Source organism: Equus asinus, chromosome 26 (genome assembly GCF_041296235.1).
Source record: "Equus asinus isolate D_3611 breed Donkey chromosome 26, EquAss-T2T_v2, whole genome shotgun sequence".
Classification (NCBI taxonomy): domain Eukaryota; kingdom Metazoa; phylum Chordata; class Mammalia; order Perissodactyla; family Equidae; genus Equus; species Equus asinus.
The window spans coordinates 18,852,599-18,869,966 of NC_091815.1; the positions used below are offsets into that span (position 1 = coordinate 18,852,599).

General features: G+C 59.7%; 1 protein-coding gene across 3 annotated transcripts in view; it reads right to left on the bottom strand.

The window, feature by feature from the left end:
• PEPD (peptidase D) overlaps positions 1-17,136 on the bottom strand; it is a 119,154-nt gene extending 102,018 nt beyond the window's left edge. For all 3 annotated transcript variants that reach the window (XM_044760356.2, XM_070498803.1, XM_044760355.2), the window contains exons 1-3: positions 17,026-17,136; positions 8,442-8,625; positions 6,353-6,480 (exon numbers count right to left, since the gene is read on the bottom strand). In XM_044760356.2, the coding sequence (XP_044616291.2) occupies positions 6,353-6,480; positions 8,442-8,625; positions 17,026-17,042 (329 nt within the window). In that variant the 5' untranslated portion in view covers positions 17,043-17,136. The remainder of the gene's footprint in view (positions 1-6,352; positions 6,481-8,441; positions 8,626-17,025) is intronic.
• Positions 17,137-17,368: the final 232 nt, after the last annotated feature.

The following is a 17,368-nucleotide window of genomic DNA, read 5'->3' on the forward strand; positions in this document are numbered from 1 at the left end:
GAAAGCAGACTCCCAAAAGTTTTGGGAAGTGCCAAGGACATGCCTTCAAGGCCAGCCTCCATGCTCCCTACAGAGGGACATCTCAGCCACTCTGCCCTGGCACTGACCTTTCCACCTCCACTCCTGTTAGAGATCCTAACCCTCCCAGCTCACCCAAGCCACCTTGCCAAGGCATGCCCCAGGAAACGTGTTCCTGCCTGCCCTGCTCAGGAGTATTGGTGGTCAGGCCTCAGCAGAGACCTAGCAGACCTGAGACCTGGGAACGTCTCCGTGTACCCAGCCCGAGGTCAAAGTCTTAACAATGTGGAATGAGAGAGGTGGCGGGAGGAGGGGACACAGGCGAGAACACAAGGCAGCTGCCCTGTGGGCGGCCCCAGGGCTCTGCTCTCACCTATCCAGTCCTCGCCTACCAGCCACGAGCCTTTCCACTTCCCACAGGAACCAAGCAGCCACCAGCCAGCCCATGGGAGAGCCTGCTGCTGCCACCTTGATGTCTGGGAGGAAGTGAGTGCAGGTGCCAGCCCCACCAAAGCCCCTTGGCCCTCCTCAACAAGGCCAGATGGCACAGTCCAGCCAGAGTGCACACTGGGCCTCCAGGGCCAAAATCACCCAACTAGCCACAGGCCTAATTCTCAACAGAAATAACCATTTGACAGATAGAACCTGAAAGCTGTGAGCATCTTTTCTGGCACTTTATGTGTCATTCTTTTCTAAAGGGCAGAGATAATTAAGTTTGAATATTACTTATTTTTCATGTTTTGGGGACTAATTATAGTAAAAATCACTTAAATGTCACCCTAAGGGATAAATGTGCCAGGCTGCCACATCAAACCAGCCATGGGAGGCTCGGCAGCCATGATGTGGTGGGACTGATGGGAGGAGTGGTGAGTCCCCGTGAGCCCGGCAGAGCTGGCCGGAGAGGTCCCTGGGCAGCTTTAACCCACTGAGGACCAGGCCAGTGGCAGCCACGTAGAGGGCTTGCACCCTGCCCCGGCTGGAGTGTGGGGTCCAACGGTCCTGCCAGCTTCCATTATATAGGAGATCCGGATACAAGCATCTGGACCAGGAGAGAGTAGGGCAGCAGGGAAGCGACCCCACATCAGAAACTCTCCCTGCAGATGGAAGGGACAGCTGTGGCAGGAGAGAGGAGGGAATGCCCCACTCCAAGGGGTTCGTATCCTCGAGATCAGGCCAGTGTCCAGGGACCCGCTGGCCTCTGGCCAGGCAGGAGGCCAAGGAGGCTTTCCCAGAACTGGGGCAGGGCTGACGCAGAGGTACCGACGCCCAGCGAGGCCTCCTGCGGAAGAGACGGGAAATTGATGGCCACGGCGCAGACACAGCAGAGCCCTTGCAAAAATGACATTCCCACGTGCAGCGCTTGCCAGCTAGCTCACCACCTGCACGCGTTTAATGAAGAAGTATAGACCAAATCACAGGCGTCACCAACAATGTCCAGCGGCCGAGGCGGCCTTCGGCCCCCAAACAACGCTGCTGCCTTCACTCTGCTCACGCACGACCCCGCCACTCGCTCTGGAAGGGACATCTGGCCACCACATCCAGGTTCCACAAGCTTGTCAGAGAAAATCGGATCTCCGCAAAGCAGCACGGCCCTGACCCGAGACCACACTCAAGACGCGGCCGTGGCACTTCCCAGAGAGCCTAGGAGGGCAGGGCCCAGGGCCAGGGAGGAGCAGAGGTGACCAAGACAGGGCCGTGAACAGCCAGGCCACGGGCTGCTGGGGTCAGGCTCCCCTACCGCCTAGAGTAAGAGCCAAAGGGCTCCCTCAGCCCTGTCCAGGAAGGCCCGCATCCCATGTCAGTTCTCCCTGAAGACACAGCCACCACGAAGCCTTGGTCCTCATGACCCAGGTGTGTGGACAGGGTCGGGGCAGTGACTCTGAAAAACTATGCACACACACCACACCACACACACACCACACAAACATCCCCTCACATACACACACCACATACATACACACCACACACAAATACCACACGAACACCCATACCCCCTACCCCACATACACACCCCAACCCCTACACCATGCACATACCACAGAACAACACACTACCCCCCACAAACGTACCTTCCTTCCTGAACCAAAAAAAACAGTGCTCAGGGCCTCAGGGCTCAGGCCTGGAGAGACTCACTCACAGTCCCCCTGGGCAGCGCCCTCAGCAGGACAGGCCCCCTGCTCCCTACAAACCCCAGGCCGGGCACACTGTCTCACGTTCCAAGCCCGGGGCTCAGCCAGGGATGGAAGTAGAGCTCAGCCAAGCTGCAAAGGTGCCGGGAGGGTCCCCAAACTTGGCCCCCAACTCAGCCCCTACAGGCTAAAGCCATGCAGGATGTGGAATCACAGAGGCAATTTCCCACCTGCTCAGAGGACCCCAGACCCCCGGACAGCCAAAGCTGCCATTGGCTAAGCCTGCTTCTGCTAAAAACAATGGGAAACACTCTCACATTAAAGAAGTTGGACTTTTGTAAGCAGTGACTCCAAATAAAAATGAATTAGAAGCTACCACACTCCTGCCCCAAAAAAGGCCTGGGGTGAGGGACAGGCCAGGCACCAGGCTGCCCACAGGCCCCTTGCATCTGCAGCCCTGACGACAGGACAGGCTGCTCACACAGGAAGCGGCAGATCTGCAGACAGGGGTGCTGTTTCCCTGGGCGACTTCGGATTGCAGCATCCGCCAGATGGATTTTCAAAAGCCATCAGACAGAGACTCAAAAGGAAGCTGAGGAGCCGAAGGTCAAACGTCCAGTCTGGTGGGTGTTGATTGCAAAGGCCAGGTAATCCCAGCCTTGCGCCAGCCCTATTGATTATGAGTGTCTGCAAACAGCCACACACAATCAGATCTGGCCACTCCCCAACTCCAGCCCCAAACAACCAAGCCCTTCACCACTGCCTCTCTCCCCAAGGCTCGGGACACGGGGACTAGCAGGTCGCAGCAGAGCAGAGGAAGGGAAAGGCCTGCGGGGTGGCCAGAGAGGGGGCCAGACCTGCAGGAGAAGAGAGTCTAGCTCTGCTGTGGGACCAGATGCCCCTCGGGACAGGGCTGCTCAGTCTGGCCTGCCCAGTGTGCACATGGGGCCTTTCCGACAGGGCAGACCCACTCTGCAGACCTATCTGTACCCTCAGAGATCACCCAAATCCGTATGTCTGCACCGTCAAGCAGCTGGCCCAGCAAAGCAGGGACAGACAAAAGGAGGACTTTTACCAGCGGCGCTAAATGAAACCCAGCCCTGGCCAAGGTGCAGAACGTCACCCTTGTATTACCGAAGACGACCCTCCAGGAAAGCCGACCACGGACAGCCATTCCCTGACCAGTCAGGTCCCAGGCTTTAAACCCTCAAGCTGAGTGCCATTTGGCTCCCCAAATGGTGGCCATGGGGAAACACAGTGAGATTTGCTTAGGTTTTCCTGCTGGACAGTGGAGTCCCTGAGGCAGGCACCGGGCCAGTCCTCCCACAGCCCTGGAGGATGCCCACCCTCCACCCATGGACAGGCACTCCCGACTTTTCACAGGAGTCGGCTCTCCATAAAAAGAAGTGGGGATGCGCTGAGCTCCCGCCTCTCCAGGCAGAACCCCAGGTGAGGTCCCGCACAGCCCCTCCCTGCACGGCCATCCACGCCCACCTCTCAGGGGGCAGCATCTACTGCAGCACTGGCTCTGAGCAGCAAGACATCCCGCACCCCCAGAGCCAGGAGGCAGGGCCATGAGGAGGCTGAGAGGGCAGCCAGGTCGAGCCGTGGGTGCTGCCCAGGCACAGGGGCCCGGCTATTCCCGGAGGTGCCACAGGCAGGCAGGGCTGAAGCTACACCTCTGGGTCCGCTCAGAGCGCAGGAAGCATTCTGGGAGATCCTCTCAAAGGACCAGATCTAAACTCTCAGTTACCAGGGCTGCGTGACAGACCACCCCAACACACAGGGGAGCGAGAAACCATCCAGCGTGTTCCCCAACTCTGAAGGACAGAGCCCTGAGAGGAGGCTTGTCTCTGCTCCACGAGGGCTGGGCCTGGAGTTGCCCACTTTAGTGGGTGGGGCTGGCTGTCCGCCGGGCCTCCGCCCCTCTCCACGTGGCCTCTCCACATGGGTGAGCTTGGGCTGTCTTGCGGTGTGGCGCTGGGTTCCAGAGCAAGTGTGCCGTGAGTGAGAACCACGTGGAAGCTATAGTGCACTTTCCAGTCTAGCCTCAGAAGTCACCCAGTGACCCTGCCATGTTCACACATTGACTCGGGCACCAGGTCTTGACCAGAGCCAAGCAGGGAAAAGATTCTACCTCTGCACAAGGAACGGCCACAAACATTGCTGTGGCCATTTTTGGACATTCCAGTCTGTTTGTCCCCTGCATCCTCACCACCTCATCTCAGTATCACAGGGTAACCGTCCCCACAGTGACCATCACCGTTACTACAGCCCTGGTGGTGCCTCACGAGCAGGATCATCAAGGTTCCACAGACAAGGAATCGGAGGCCCCAAGAATGGCCAGACCCGCTCGCAAGCCCTGTGACCTACACGCAGAGGTCAGGGAAGCTTCCCGCAAGACCAGGCCACGGGACCCACACAGGCCACGGCATCAGGCTGAGCCCATCTCCTCTTCATAAGAGGGCAGCCGTAAGGCTTCAGCCAGGAATAGAGTAAAGGTGGACAGTAAAGGTCACAGCAGGATAGGGAGGCAAGAGTCGGGTGGGAACCACCTTCCCAGGAGCACCGTGTCTGCTGGACTGGATCTTCTGCTCTAGCAGGAGGAGGGGCCCTGGATGAACAGACTGAGGAGAGCCCACCCCAGGCCAAACCTGAGGCCAATTCTCAGCAAGTACAAGACACTCTGTGACTGCGTGGGCAAGAGGTCCAGAGCACAGGGAAGACATCGAGCTCGGCTGGCCTCCTCCCCAGGGCCCCTGCCACATGACCTCCCAGGCCCGGGGCAGTGCGGAGCCTTGGGGGCCCTCACCGTGCCCGGCTCAGCCGTGCCCAATGCCCCGCTCCTTCCTCTGGCAAGGAGGCAGCACAGCGTTCCGGTGCCCTCTCTAACCCAGGCGCGGAGGTCGGTGGGAACCTGCTCACAACACAGCAGGAAAAAGTCTGTGCCATCCGCCCCAGGGCCTCTGAGAGGGCCAGAACCTAAGTGGTAGCCCAGCCACCCACACCAAAGGCCAGCTGGATTGGGCACGTCCACTCCCTCCCCAGGGCCAGGAAAGCACCCTGCCCGCCAAGGGAGCACGGCCCACTACTATTCTGCTGACTGTGCTTGCTCAAAGCCATCCTCACAGCGAAGCCGCAGGCCCAGGGCCCACGATCCTGCTGAGTGGCCTCAGAGCAGAACTGCTGCCAACCTGGGAGCCTGCACCCCTCACCCCAGGATGGCAGAGGAGGTACCCGCCAGGCCAACAAAGGAGATGATGCAGTCTGCACCAAAGGGCTGGTGGGGGAGGATGGCGCACAAAGCAGAGGCAGTGCGGGAGGCCGTGCCTGGCCTCGCACAGAGAGCAGTCCCTGCAGCAGCCAGGTGCCTTGTCATTCAAATCAGCCACAGACCCGCCTGCCCACCTGGTAATGAGTGCTTGGGGACACGAGGCAGCATAGGCTGCAATTTGTACCTCGGCCCAGAATAATCACTCTCCAGGCAGAAACAACACCCCGGAAGGTGGTGAGTATTTAGCAGGTCCTCTTATCACCTTAAGCGTCCCTGGTTAGGTACAGCTCTGCCTCAGTGGCTCTGAGAAGGCAGGAAGGGCTCCAGGGAGGGGTGGACGCGGCCGAGGGCCCCAGAACTGGTGGGGCTGTGGACGATCAGGGACAAGCTCCGGGCCAGCACTTCTCACATGGCACCACCTGGAGCCTCCGCCCCGTCTCACAGGTGAGCCAACTGAGGCAGGACCCACATCTGTGGCCCTGCATAGCTCAGTCCAGGGTGGGCACACCACAGGCATCCAGTACTGCCCTGCACGCTGGTGATGGGCCTCCAAGAAGGGCCCTGGGCTGCCCTCCTTGACCCGAGCCAACCCCCACCACACCCAAGGTGGGGCCACCCTCCATGGATGCCATGCAGGAGTGACAGTCCACTGGGGCCACAGCCTCAGGCATTTTAACAAAGCTGGGCATCCAGGATTTCAAGGTCAATAGTAGTACCTCCACACAAACGTGACCATGCCTGTGGCTCCAGCTCTGGTGCCCCTTCCCAGCCAAGCGGGCAGGGCTCTGGCCCAGAACAGCTGTCAAGGCGCCTGACCACCAACCCTCCCTCCTGGGACTCCTTCCCTCCTTGCCACCCACGGGCTGGCCCTGCACCTGCCCTCCGGCGAGCAGTCAGAAGGCATAGTCACACAGCTTAGACTGTTCCTTACTTTCCCATCCAGGTGGCATGGCTGGCAGGAAGCCTGGGCACAAACAGGATCGACTTTCCAGTGTCAACGTCAATCGCGCCGTAGCAGTTTGGCTCAGTCACGCCGAATGCCCAGTGGAAGAAGGACTCCTGTGGGGGGAGCAAGGACCGTGGTTACCCAGTCAGCAGGACAGAAGCATGAGACACAAGCAGGGAGGTGGGGCCGTGGAGGGAGGTGGGGCAGTGGGCTGAATGCCTTCCTTCCTGTACCCAAGAGAGTCCACTCAGGCCCACTGACCTCGCAGACTGACCCCAGTCTCACGCACCCCTCTACCTTAGCACACTTCTCCCCACTCCGACTGCAGGCTGCCCATCTCGTCCTTCCAGGATTTGGCGGGGGGCCTCTGATGATCCCAAGCCCTGCCTGCACCCCCACCTCACTGGCCACCCCCTTAAGGCCCCTGACAGGGCACACTAGGACACGGGTGCCCAGCAGCACTGCAGGTCAGCTCAGCCCTGCCCACACCTCTCCGCCACCCCCACTGCCTGCAGGCAGGCAAGATGCCACCTACACACCCAGGGCGACATGGGCCCGGAAATGGACTCCTCCATTTAGGACTTCTTTCTTCCTTCTCCCATCTCCAGGGCAGCACATGACTTCAGTGTTTAGCAATAAACACTGTGCTAAAATGATGACGTTATAAAGGTATGAAGTGGAGGCAGAGTTCTGCTAAAATTAACCTCGCATAACATCAGTAGGGGAGCCAACAGCTGAATTCAGGAGATCAGTTTTTAATCCACGGAATATGTGAACCTCACGAAGCATCAAGACTGATCAGAAAAAACTTATGCAGACCTCCATGTCTCCAGCAACCAGAAGACTGCAGGCTCGGGGCAGCAAGAACTATGTAGCTGAGAGAAGCATGCCCGCAGGAGGCGCCTTCAGTGAAAGGACTGAGCCATCGCTCTCAGCATCGGATCTCGGGCCCTCTGTGCCCCGCAGGGCGCACAGTCCAGCTGGGGAGGCCACACCTTGCCCCCTCCTCTCCACACTCAGCTCCCCCTCTCGTGCCCCTGCCCCTCCCTGACCTGGATGCCGGATGGCCATGCCCCCGCGGCTCAGCCTGCCTCCAGGGAGGTTCTGGGTCCCCCTCCTGTCTGGCCCCAGGGCTTGGCAGAGAGAAGAGAAGACTAGACTTGGAGTCGGAGATGGGGTTCTAATTAACTCCAGCACCACCTCCGGCAAGTCATTTCCCCTCCGAGCCTCAGTTTCCTTATCTGTAAAGTGGGTACAATGCAGGAGTGACAAGACTGGGGCCAGCTCAGGGTCTCCCTGGCTTTCTGGGGAACCCTTCTCTCAGGTGTCCTCGCTCCTGTTCCCGGGAATTGAGTGATGCCAGCATTCCGCAGCCAAGGCCACCACATGCAGGCTGGCTTCCTGCAGCTGGGCTGCCCACTACCCCACAGGGTTCCAGAACCACAAGGAGCCCCTGGACCACTTCCCAGGTGAGCAAACCAAGGCGGAGGCCCGGTGAGGCTCATGGGATCAGCACTGGCAAAGCCGGGACGAAGGCCCAGCCTCTGACTCCTGCTCAGAGGAGCCGCCCAGTCACATGCCATCTCCCAGGCCTCTGTAACCCCGTCCTCTTGCTGCAGGCAGAATCTGAACCCAGCCCTCCCCATCTGCACCTCTCCCCGGCCAGGGAGAGCTGCCCAGCCCACCCTCTGCTCACCCACTCCTGTGGACACCGTCCTCCCACATGGAACACCCAACCCTAGCTCTACCTGTCAGAATTCACCCTGGCCTTTGGGACCCACACCAAATGTCGCCTCCTCCATGAAGCCTTGCTTGCTTGCTCCCTCAGGAATATCATTGTTCCATACTCAGACCTGAGAGAGCTGAGGCTGGCTGGTGACAGCTCTGCCCCCCAGAGTGTTGGCCCTCTGGGCTTCCAGGCCCCAGTCTGCCTTCAGAGGGCCTCTCCAGAGGGCCCCCTTGGGGACAAAGCTGTTCCACACCCACCAGGCCCAGTGCTGGAGGAGGGTGAACGGGCCCATGAGAGGTCTGGTGCATGCTCGGAGCCGGGGATGGAAGAAGTGGCCAGGCTCACCTGGCGGAAGAGGACGCCGGTGTCGGTGCAGTAGCGCTGGGTCTCTTCCCCGCCCTGCAGCAGCACGACGGAGCGGGCCTGCACGGCCGGGCTCGCCCGCAGGCGCTCGCACAGGCGCTGCCGGTTCAGGGCGAACAGTGCCAGGGGCACCTTCAGGGTTTCGTTCCCCAGCCAAAATGAAGGTCTGCAAAGACACAAGCATACACCGCCACATGGGCCTCTGTTAGCACTGCCAAGCTTGTCCCCTACCCGTGGTCTGAGGCAGCTGGAGGGCTGAGCCTGCCAGGGGACCCCCATTAGCACATGGCAAGCGGGTCCAAGTTCGACCTGCTGGTGACTCAGAAACAGCCCCTCCCTGGGCCGCCCAAGGACCACACCGTCCCCTGCTGTCCTGGAGCACTAGACCACAAGTGAGGACCATGGACAGCTAGCTCTGTTTAACCAGCGGGCAGGTGAGGCCCCGAGAGGGAAAGCCTGCAATGGTTTCGAGATGCACCCACTCAACTCCCACCCTCAAGGAGCTTACTATCCACGTGAGAAACGTGATCTGGCCCAGAGAGCACTCAGTCCCTGCCATGAGCCAGGGCTGGTTGTTCCTCAGCTGGGACACCCATCTGTCCCCAACACACACACACCCCCCCCAGGGCCCTGAGTGTAAGGCTGAGGGGAGCCTGGCAAGTGTGTGCGGAGTGACTGAGGGGGAACCAAGGCGACACGGCCCCGTGAGCGGCAGCCCGAGGGGTGCTGACCTAGAGGAGAGTAGACAGCAAGGAAGAAGCTGCTGAGACCTTATGGGAGGCAGGGCGGGGCCAGGCCTGGGGGAGCAGGCGAGTGTCTCTCCTCACCCCTACGCTGGCTTCCTTTTCATGGAGGAAACACAGCTGATCCTCCCAGCCCCCACACCCCAAACCCGACCTGCCTCTGGACCCTCCAGCCAGCTGCCCCCACCTGGGGCTTCTCCTCTGCCTGCTGTGGCCTGCCCCACCCCCACGCCTATTCAGCATCCATTTTCCCCTCTACAGGATCATTCTCAGCATCCAGAGGTACAAGAACCTCACTTGCCTTATACTGAAAAAAAAAATTAAAACACTTCCCTTGACCCTCCATGCCCTCCGTCAGTCCATTTCCCTCTCCCTTTTGTGGTAAATATCCTCTGAAGAGTCACCCAAGCCCACCGTCCCCATGTCCTGGGGGCCCTCGCTCTCCTCAGTCCACCCCATCAGGCCTTGGCCCACCCCCTCCCGCACTGCTGCCCCTACCAGCCCACACGACCCCACACTCTTGAATCTGCAGGTAGGTTTCCAGGCCTCAATGGGCCTCTCGGTGCCCAGGACACTACGGGCCACTCTCTCTGCTGAAACCTGGCCCAGCACCAGCCCCTCCAGGCTTCTTTCCATCCTTGGTCTCCCTCTCTCCTCAGCTGACCTCCGTGCTGGAGGCCCTGGGCTAGGTCCTGGGACCTCTTCCCTAACAGCACTGCCTCCCCCAGCACAGCCAAGCCTACCTACTCCCTTGGCTTTAAGAACCATGACACCCCCAGGCCCATGATACCCCCCTCCAGATTCACAAATGCCATGGCCACCTGCCACCCCTCCCCAGACGCCCTGCCTCCTCCTGCTCCACCAAACCCGCCCCTCCCCAGTCCCCTGTGCCCTCTCAGTGGCGCTGGCATCCTCAATTCCTCTCTCACAGAGCCTGTGGCCTCTCGCTTCAATACACAGCCAGCACCTGACCCCTTCGTCCCCAGTGTGGCTCATCCCCACCTCCTGTCTGGACAACTGCAGGGAACTGGGAACTGGCCACTGCTCTCTCATCCCAGCTTCCCCCACTGCCTGCCAGGCACCCACCCAGAGGGACCCTTTATAAAAGCGAATCTGAGAAGGCACTGCCCCCTGCTCTACCCCTCCGACTTTCTAGTGCTCTCGAACAAAGTGCAGACTTACCTGACAGCTACCAGGCGCTGAGGGATCCAGCCCCTGACCCACCCCAAGAATGCACTGGCATTCTCCCTCTTCCCTAAGTCCCGAGAACGCTCCCACTCAGGAGCTTTGCTGCTGCTGTTCCCTGTGGGGAACGTTCTTCTCCCAGTGCCTGCACTGCTCCCGTTCTTGCTTTATCCAGGCCTCTGCAGAAATGCCCCCTTCCCAGAAGCTCTTCCAATACCCCCATCCTAACCTTAACCCCCTGTCCCTTCATTCCTCTCTATAGCACGCATCACTGTCTAACAGCACGTACTTCCTTGCCTGTCTCCCCAGGTAAAATGAAGCTCCAGTAACCAGAGCCCTTGCCTCCTTCCCGGCACTTAAAAGAGGGCGGAATGAGTGATTAGGTGCCGAATGAACACTAAACGGAGGAAGGGAGGGCAGTCCCAGCAGGTGGGCTGGGCTGGGGTAGGAGGGCGGGTGGGGCAGGCCCAGGGAGAAGAGGAGGAGTGAGGCAGGATCTCTTGGGCCAGGGGGAGCGAGTGGACGTGGAGATTGAGGAGGGTAGGGACAGCTCAGAGCTGGCACATGAGAAAGGGCCCTGCCTGGACGGCGGTGACAGATGGGCAGGTAGACCCTTCCCCCACCGCATGCGGCCATGAAGAGGCCTCAGGACCTCCTGCACTCACCTGGCCCTGGGACACTCAGAGGCAGGGACACACAAGCAGGTGACACCTCCTGCACCTTTTGGCTCCAATGCCACCTGCTCTGGATGGTCCTCCTGGCTTCCCCCTTAAACCTGCAGCTCTATCCCCACTCTGCCCAGGGCTGGCCTACAAGGACTCCATTGGCATGTTCCCCATGTTCCCTGCCTCTGGCCTCCAGCGGGGTTTAGCCACTGGACGGAGGGGAGGGAGGAGCAGGAGGAGGACCAAGAATCCATTCCCCAGCTCCTTCCGTGTGTGAACCTGGAGCTACGATGGCTGGTAGTCCCTCCACCTGGGGCCATGGCACAGCCCTGGCTGGTTCCCGACCAGCTGCTCCTCTCCCCTCCCAGGCTCCTGTTCCCTGCCCCTAGCTCTGTAAACCGACTCTACATTAAACTCTCTTCAGTCACCCCTCTGCGTGAACAACGGGCTCAGGCAGGTCCCCGGCTGAAAGGACACATTCTCCTTCTAACACAAATGCAGCGCGTTTGCTGGGGCTCACTGGCGAGGTCCGCCTCCACCCGCTGGACTGTAACCCCACAAAGACAGAGCCCTGGGTCTGCTCCAGCCACCACTGCCTAGTGCCTAGCACCCTGCCTGGCACCCTGCAAGTGCTCCATAAACATCTGCTGAGTGAACAACTGTCACAACATGGGGCCACACAAACAGCTGTGCAGAGGAGAAGTGGCCACATCAGCCCCAGGGGGGCAGGAAGCAGAACCCTCGGGCCCTGGCCTGGACAGGAAGGGTGGAGGGGTCGTGCACACCCCACACATGCTGTCAGAACTGGAAGGCCCACCCGTCCTCCCCAGGCACGGGCCCTCCCTCTCCCTCCCAGGAGAGAGGACACAAGGAGCCAGGGCTTCCTCTAAGCCAGGCTGCTTTCCTGCCATGCTCAGCTGCAAGGATGAAGGGGTAGAGATAACAGTTCGTAAACATGCCCGCATCCCAGCTGGCCACGCTGTCAGGAACTGAAAGTGCAGCCACCAGCATGCCTGTACAGGGTGCCCCACGGCCCCACACACTCTTTCCCCTCACTCAGCAAAGCCCACAGAGGGGGGTGGGCACAGGGGGAAGCTGTCTCTACAGACACCCCCACGGCCGAGAGAGAACAATTCTGAGGCGCTGCTGCACGTGGGGCCTCAGCCAAAGTTGCCCAGATCCACATGGACTCAACAGCACAACTGGCTGAAAATGCCCACCCTGGGCCCCCAGCCTGCAGGGCCCAGCCCTGCCCCCTCATCCCAGCACCATCCTCGCCCTCTGCCTGGCCTCCCTCCTTCAACACACCAAGCGCCAGCTCCACTTGGTCTGCCACCACGCCCCAACCTGGAAGGCTCTCCAAAAGGTTGGGCTTCCTCTTGTCCAGAACCTTCTGAGAGGCCTAAATCCCTCAGGGCACTGAGACCGGGGCTTCCGGACCAAGGGCCACGCTGCTCAGATGAAGACGGGAAACTTGACAAGGGCCCCCTCTCCGTGAGCAGTCAGCTGCCACTGTGAAGAAAAGTTACAATCCCACCTAACCCTGCGTGGGCTCAGCCAGAACAGAGACAGGCAGCCCAGCCTGGGGCCCTCACAGGCCGACGTGCTGTGGTCATTCATCACCGCAGAACACCCGGAATCAAGGTTTATAGAGACATGCCCTCTGATTGCTCTTGGCGTAAAAGGCGTAAACCAAACCCTGGGAGAGACTGCTGGGTCCAGAGCCAACGGGGGTGACCTCTCCCTGCAAGTTCAGCAAAAGCAGCTCTAATAAAACACCTGCGCTGGCATCTGCGGGCACGTCTGCTAACTAGCACCCAGAATTTCAAAGGCTGAAGGCAGTTCATCCCCAAGTGCCAGCGTAAATAAGGTATGCTTTAGTGCAGGCAGCTGAGGACACAGGCAATGCTTGGGGAAGGCAGCAGGGGCTGGTGGACAATGGCTCCAGGACATCAGAGACTCACAAAACGAGCTCTGGCCCCCACCGGTCAGCCCGCCCCCTGCCAACCGCCAAGGCTGAGTAAGTGGCCAGGGCCACAAACAGAGTGACCAGGAGTGGAGTCAGCCCCCAGGGAAAGGGTCATGCCACTGCCCCCACAACCCATCCCTGTCACCCCAAATCAGAACTGAGCCACCGTCTCCTCTGCTCTCAAGTCACCTGTGAGGTTCTCCTCCAAGGCCCAAGGACCCCTGGGGATTCACACAGAGAACTCAGGGTCTCTATCTACTTGGATGGGAAAAAACTGTATCTTTATTTTCTCTAGCTTCTCTTTCAAATTTACATCTTCCTCAATTATTAATGTAAGCAGCTAACTACAGCGGTATCAGCAGTGTGTGTGAATGCGTCCAACAGAAAGCACAGGTATTTCCATACCACATTACTGCTGCCACAGTATCTCAAAATACCACTTCTGCTCAGCACTACTTCAAAATTAAGGTGGTATTAGGCCCGCTGTTCACTTTAATGCTTAATGTGTTAACAAAGAAGCATGTATCACTAAATTACAAATTTATTTTTTAACATTTTCATAGGTGCATTTCAATATAACTGGTTTTTCCTGTAATCGTCTATATTTTATTTCATGCATTTTAAAACATGCTGAGAAGGGTACAAAGGTCTCACCAATGCCCATGGGGTCCATGGCACGGACAAGGACAAGATCCCTGCACTGGCATGTGAAGCCTCTTCTGGATGGGGCCATGCTCCCAGCAAGAGAAGCCAGCCAAGGACCGGCCTGCTTCCTCAGCCACAGCCAGTCCGCTCCCCTGGCTGGAAGGGGCCTCACAGCAGCTGGCCAGCACCTCCCACCCCACTTCCCTCTCTCCTGAGGGTCAGGGGGCTGAGCACACACAGGGACAGAGAGAGGGCTGTGTGGAGTCAGGACCAGGCCCGGAGAAGGCATGGGGCACTCAGTGGCCAGCCTGCCTCCCACAGACCCATCCGTACCGCAGCCCCAGGGTCAGCCTGGCACCTCTGCTCCCCGAGCACAAGGTTCACATGAAGGTGGGGACAGGCTCTGATCCAGAACCCAACTCCTCCAGATACTTTCTCCCCAGGAAAATGCTGACTCCAGCCTGACCTACAACCCAATAGGTACACACCCAGGGCAGCTCACCTGCTGCTTCTCGCTGGGCAACGGCTCCCTTTAAGCCATTCACTTAAAGAATTAGACTCCTCTTCATCCTAGTGAGAACTCTGTGCACCCTCCCACCCACAACTCCCTTCCTCAATCATGAAAGCAGGATGGACTGTTGGACTAGCTTAGAGTAAATCGCCCTTTTATCCATTCGGCACCATGTCATGAGCACCAATTACATGGAGGCCACAGGCTGGCCCTGGAGATACAAACTGAATGGGTCCATGGGCTCCAAGGATGGCAAGAGGGGAAGCAACCCCACCCCCGACCACGATGGGCAGGTGGGCAGCCGTGGCAAGTGTCCTGCGGGTGGAAAGAACTGGGATTCTGTAGAGTTCTGAGCAGGAAGTCTCTCCTGGAGGTCACGAGGGAGGGGGACTGAGAAAGGCTTCTAGGAGGAGGAACCATCTAAACTGGGTCTGCAAGTATGAGAGCGATTAAGTCAGAGGACGAGGACACTGTGGGGCCAGCAGGTGAGGGGACAAAGCGAAGAGGAGAGAGGAACAAGCCCCGTGGGGAAGCAGATGCAGGCAGGTCCGGGGCAGCAGGGAAGTCTGACCTCTGTCCAAGGAAATCTCAAGGAGAAGGCAGGCTCCCTCCCACCAAGTGCCACGGGAGGCCTGGGGTGACCTCAGAGCAGACCCTCTGGGGGCAGTGGGACCCTCTGTCTCAAACTCGAAGTCCCTGCCCAGGCTGGCAGGACAGAGCAGGATCAACCCTGAAACACTCCCCGAGGAGCATCTCGAGTTTCTAGCTGACTCTGAGATGCCAGCTTAGGGCTTCCCCGGCTTCCGCTGCTTCCCAAACCACACAGAGCAAACTCCGCAGGACTCACGGGCGCCCCTGGCCCAGGCTCTGGGAGGACTCTACAGGCAGCCCATGGCCATGACTTGATGGCGCGGGGCCTCATTACACCCGACACTGATCTGTCCTGTGTGCGTAGCTGGGCACGGAGCGTTGCTGGAAACAAACCCAATACCTCCTCCCCTTAAAGAAGCTGCTGGGGCTTGACCTCAGGCTCAGTCCAGCAGTGCAGCCCCATACCAGCCTGGGATGGCTCTTGCCAAGGAAGCCCTGTCAAGCTCCCTGCATCTGTCAGGCCTCCCTTCCAACAGTGCACCTCTCCAAGACCACTGTCACTATGTTTTACCCCTTGCCCACCCCCTGCCACGGCCCAGAGAATCAGCTTTGCTCTAAGACCTCCTTCCAGGATTCAGCCAGCTCCAGGCTCCCCGCAGTCCAGTCACCAGCCTGGCTCCTCTGCACCTGCAGGAGAGTGCAGGCCTCAGGCCAGCATGAAGCCCTGAACCCAAATGCAGCCCCTGGAACTCCCTGTGACCACATGGCCGGCCCAGATACAGGGGGAACAGATCCACGTCCGGGCACTGGCCTGCATCTACTGCTCACCCTGCTCTTTAAGACAGGGTCACAGGCTGGGTTCAAGGAGCAACCTGGGCTCCTTGACACTCATCCAGGACTTTGTACGCACAGTTCTCTGGCTGAGGGGTGCTCGAGGACCCACATAAATGTCATCCGGGGAGTGAAGGCTGTCCACACTCTCCCGTGCTCAGAGCCCCTGCCTCTCCATGGTGCACACCAAGACCAGAGACAGACAGACAACAGAGTCCCATTCGTCCATCTGCCCAGGGGTCCGTGAACATCCAAGAGTAGGCCCAGCCTGCTCCTGGAATACAGCAGGTGCCCACTCAACGTTTGATTTGTGTGTCCTAAGCTCTCCCAACCTTAGGGACTAACTGAGGGGGCATTTTCTGTTGCCATTCTCCCCACCTCCCCAAAACACAGATGCATTCAGTCCACCAGGTTCGCCATTCCAGTCTCAGTCCCCAGTCTGGCATCTGGGGCAGTGCCCCTCTTTATCCCTGCCCCTCCCAGCCCCCAGCACCACAGCCCTTCCCCAGGACTGGGCCTCCCCCTGAACTCACACACACAGGGGAGCCATGGTCTAAAAACCAGATGTGAGCAGATTAAAACCCTCAGAGGTCCAGTCCCACAGGTTACAGTCTGGAGAAGCCATCTGGGACACCACACCCTGCAGCACCAAGACACACTCCAATCTCGTCCCCAGAACAAGCCGAACTCTCAACCTTGATCTCTCAACTTTTGCCCGATGTTCCCTCATCTGGGACACTCTCCCCAACGCTTCACTGAACCCATCTGTCCACACTCCCTCCCACTAAGTCCGCTCACCCATTCTTTCATGCAGCAGCATTTATGCAGAACCTACTGTGTGCAAGACCCCGTACAAGTGAGGCCCAGGAGTGAGGAGGAGAAAGGCATGACCTTTCATTCTAAATAGGAGAAGACAAGAACAAGTAAAAATCAGCTACTCTACAGTTTACCAGCTGGTGACAGGGCTACAAAAAGTACGATAGGTATTAGAGAAGGCTTCTCAAAGGTGCTGACGTCTGGGCCCCGAAGGAAGCGGGGAAGTGGGGAGGGGATTCCAAACCCGTCGCAAACACCACCTCCTCCGGGGAGAGCCGGGTCCCCGGCGCCCCGGCAACGCCCCCTTCCCGTCCGAGGGTCGCGGCCGTGAACGAGCGTGTCGACGCTGGCCCCGCCCGGCCCACACGGAGGGGCCGCCACGCGCGCGGGGGCCTGGGTGCCGGGGCAGCGGCGCGGGGAGCTGCGGGCACGGCGCGACTCCGACACGGAGCGCGCTGCCGGCGGCCACAGAGCGCGCCGGCGGGGACGCGGCCCGGCGGCGGCGCTGTCACCCACTGTCCAGCCGGGAGGCCCAGGCCCCTCTCCGCGCCGCCAGGCCAGAGCCAGGGCGACGGCGAGGGCGAGGACCAAGGGCGCGAGCAGCACTCACCCGGCGGCCACCGCCATGCTTGCCCTGCTCAGCGTCACGTGAAGCGCGGCGTCAGCTGAGCGCGGCCGGGACCCACCGAGGGGGGCGGGGCCTGGGCGGGGCCGGGGTCCCTGCCCCGCCCCCTCCAGTGCCGCGGACCCGGAGGGGCGGAGCCCCGGAGGGAGGGAAGATCGGTCTGCTCACCGGGTGCTGGCTGCAGGCAAGGGGCGGGGCCTGGGCGAGGCCTGGGCTGGGGAGCAGAAACCTTTCTAGAACAGAAGGGAGTGACCTGAGGCAGTGGATACCTGGATTCTGGTTCAGCCGCGACGTGGTGTCCTGGCCCGCCTGGGGATGAACACCATGG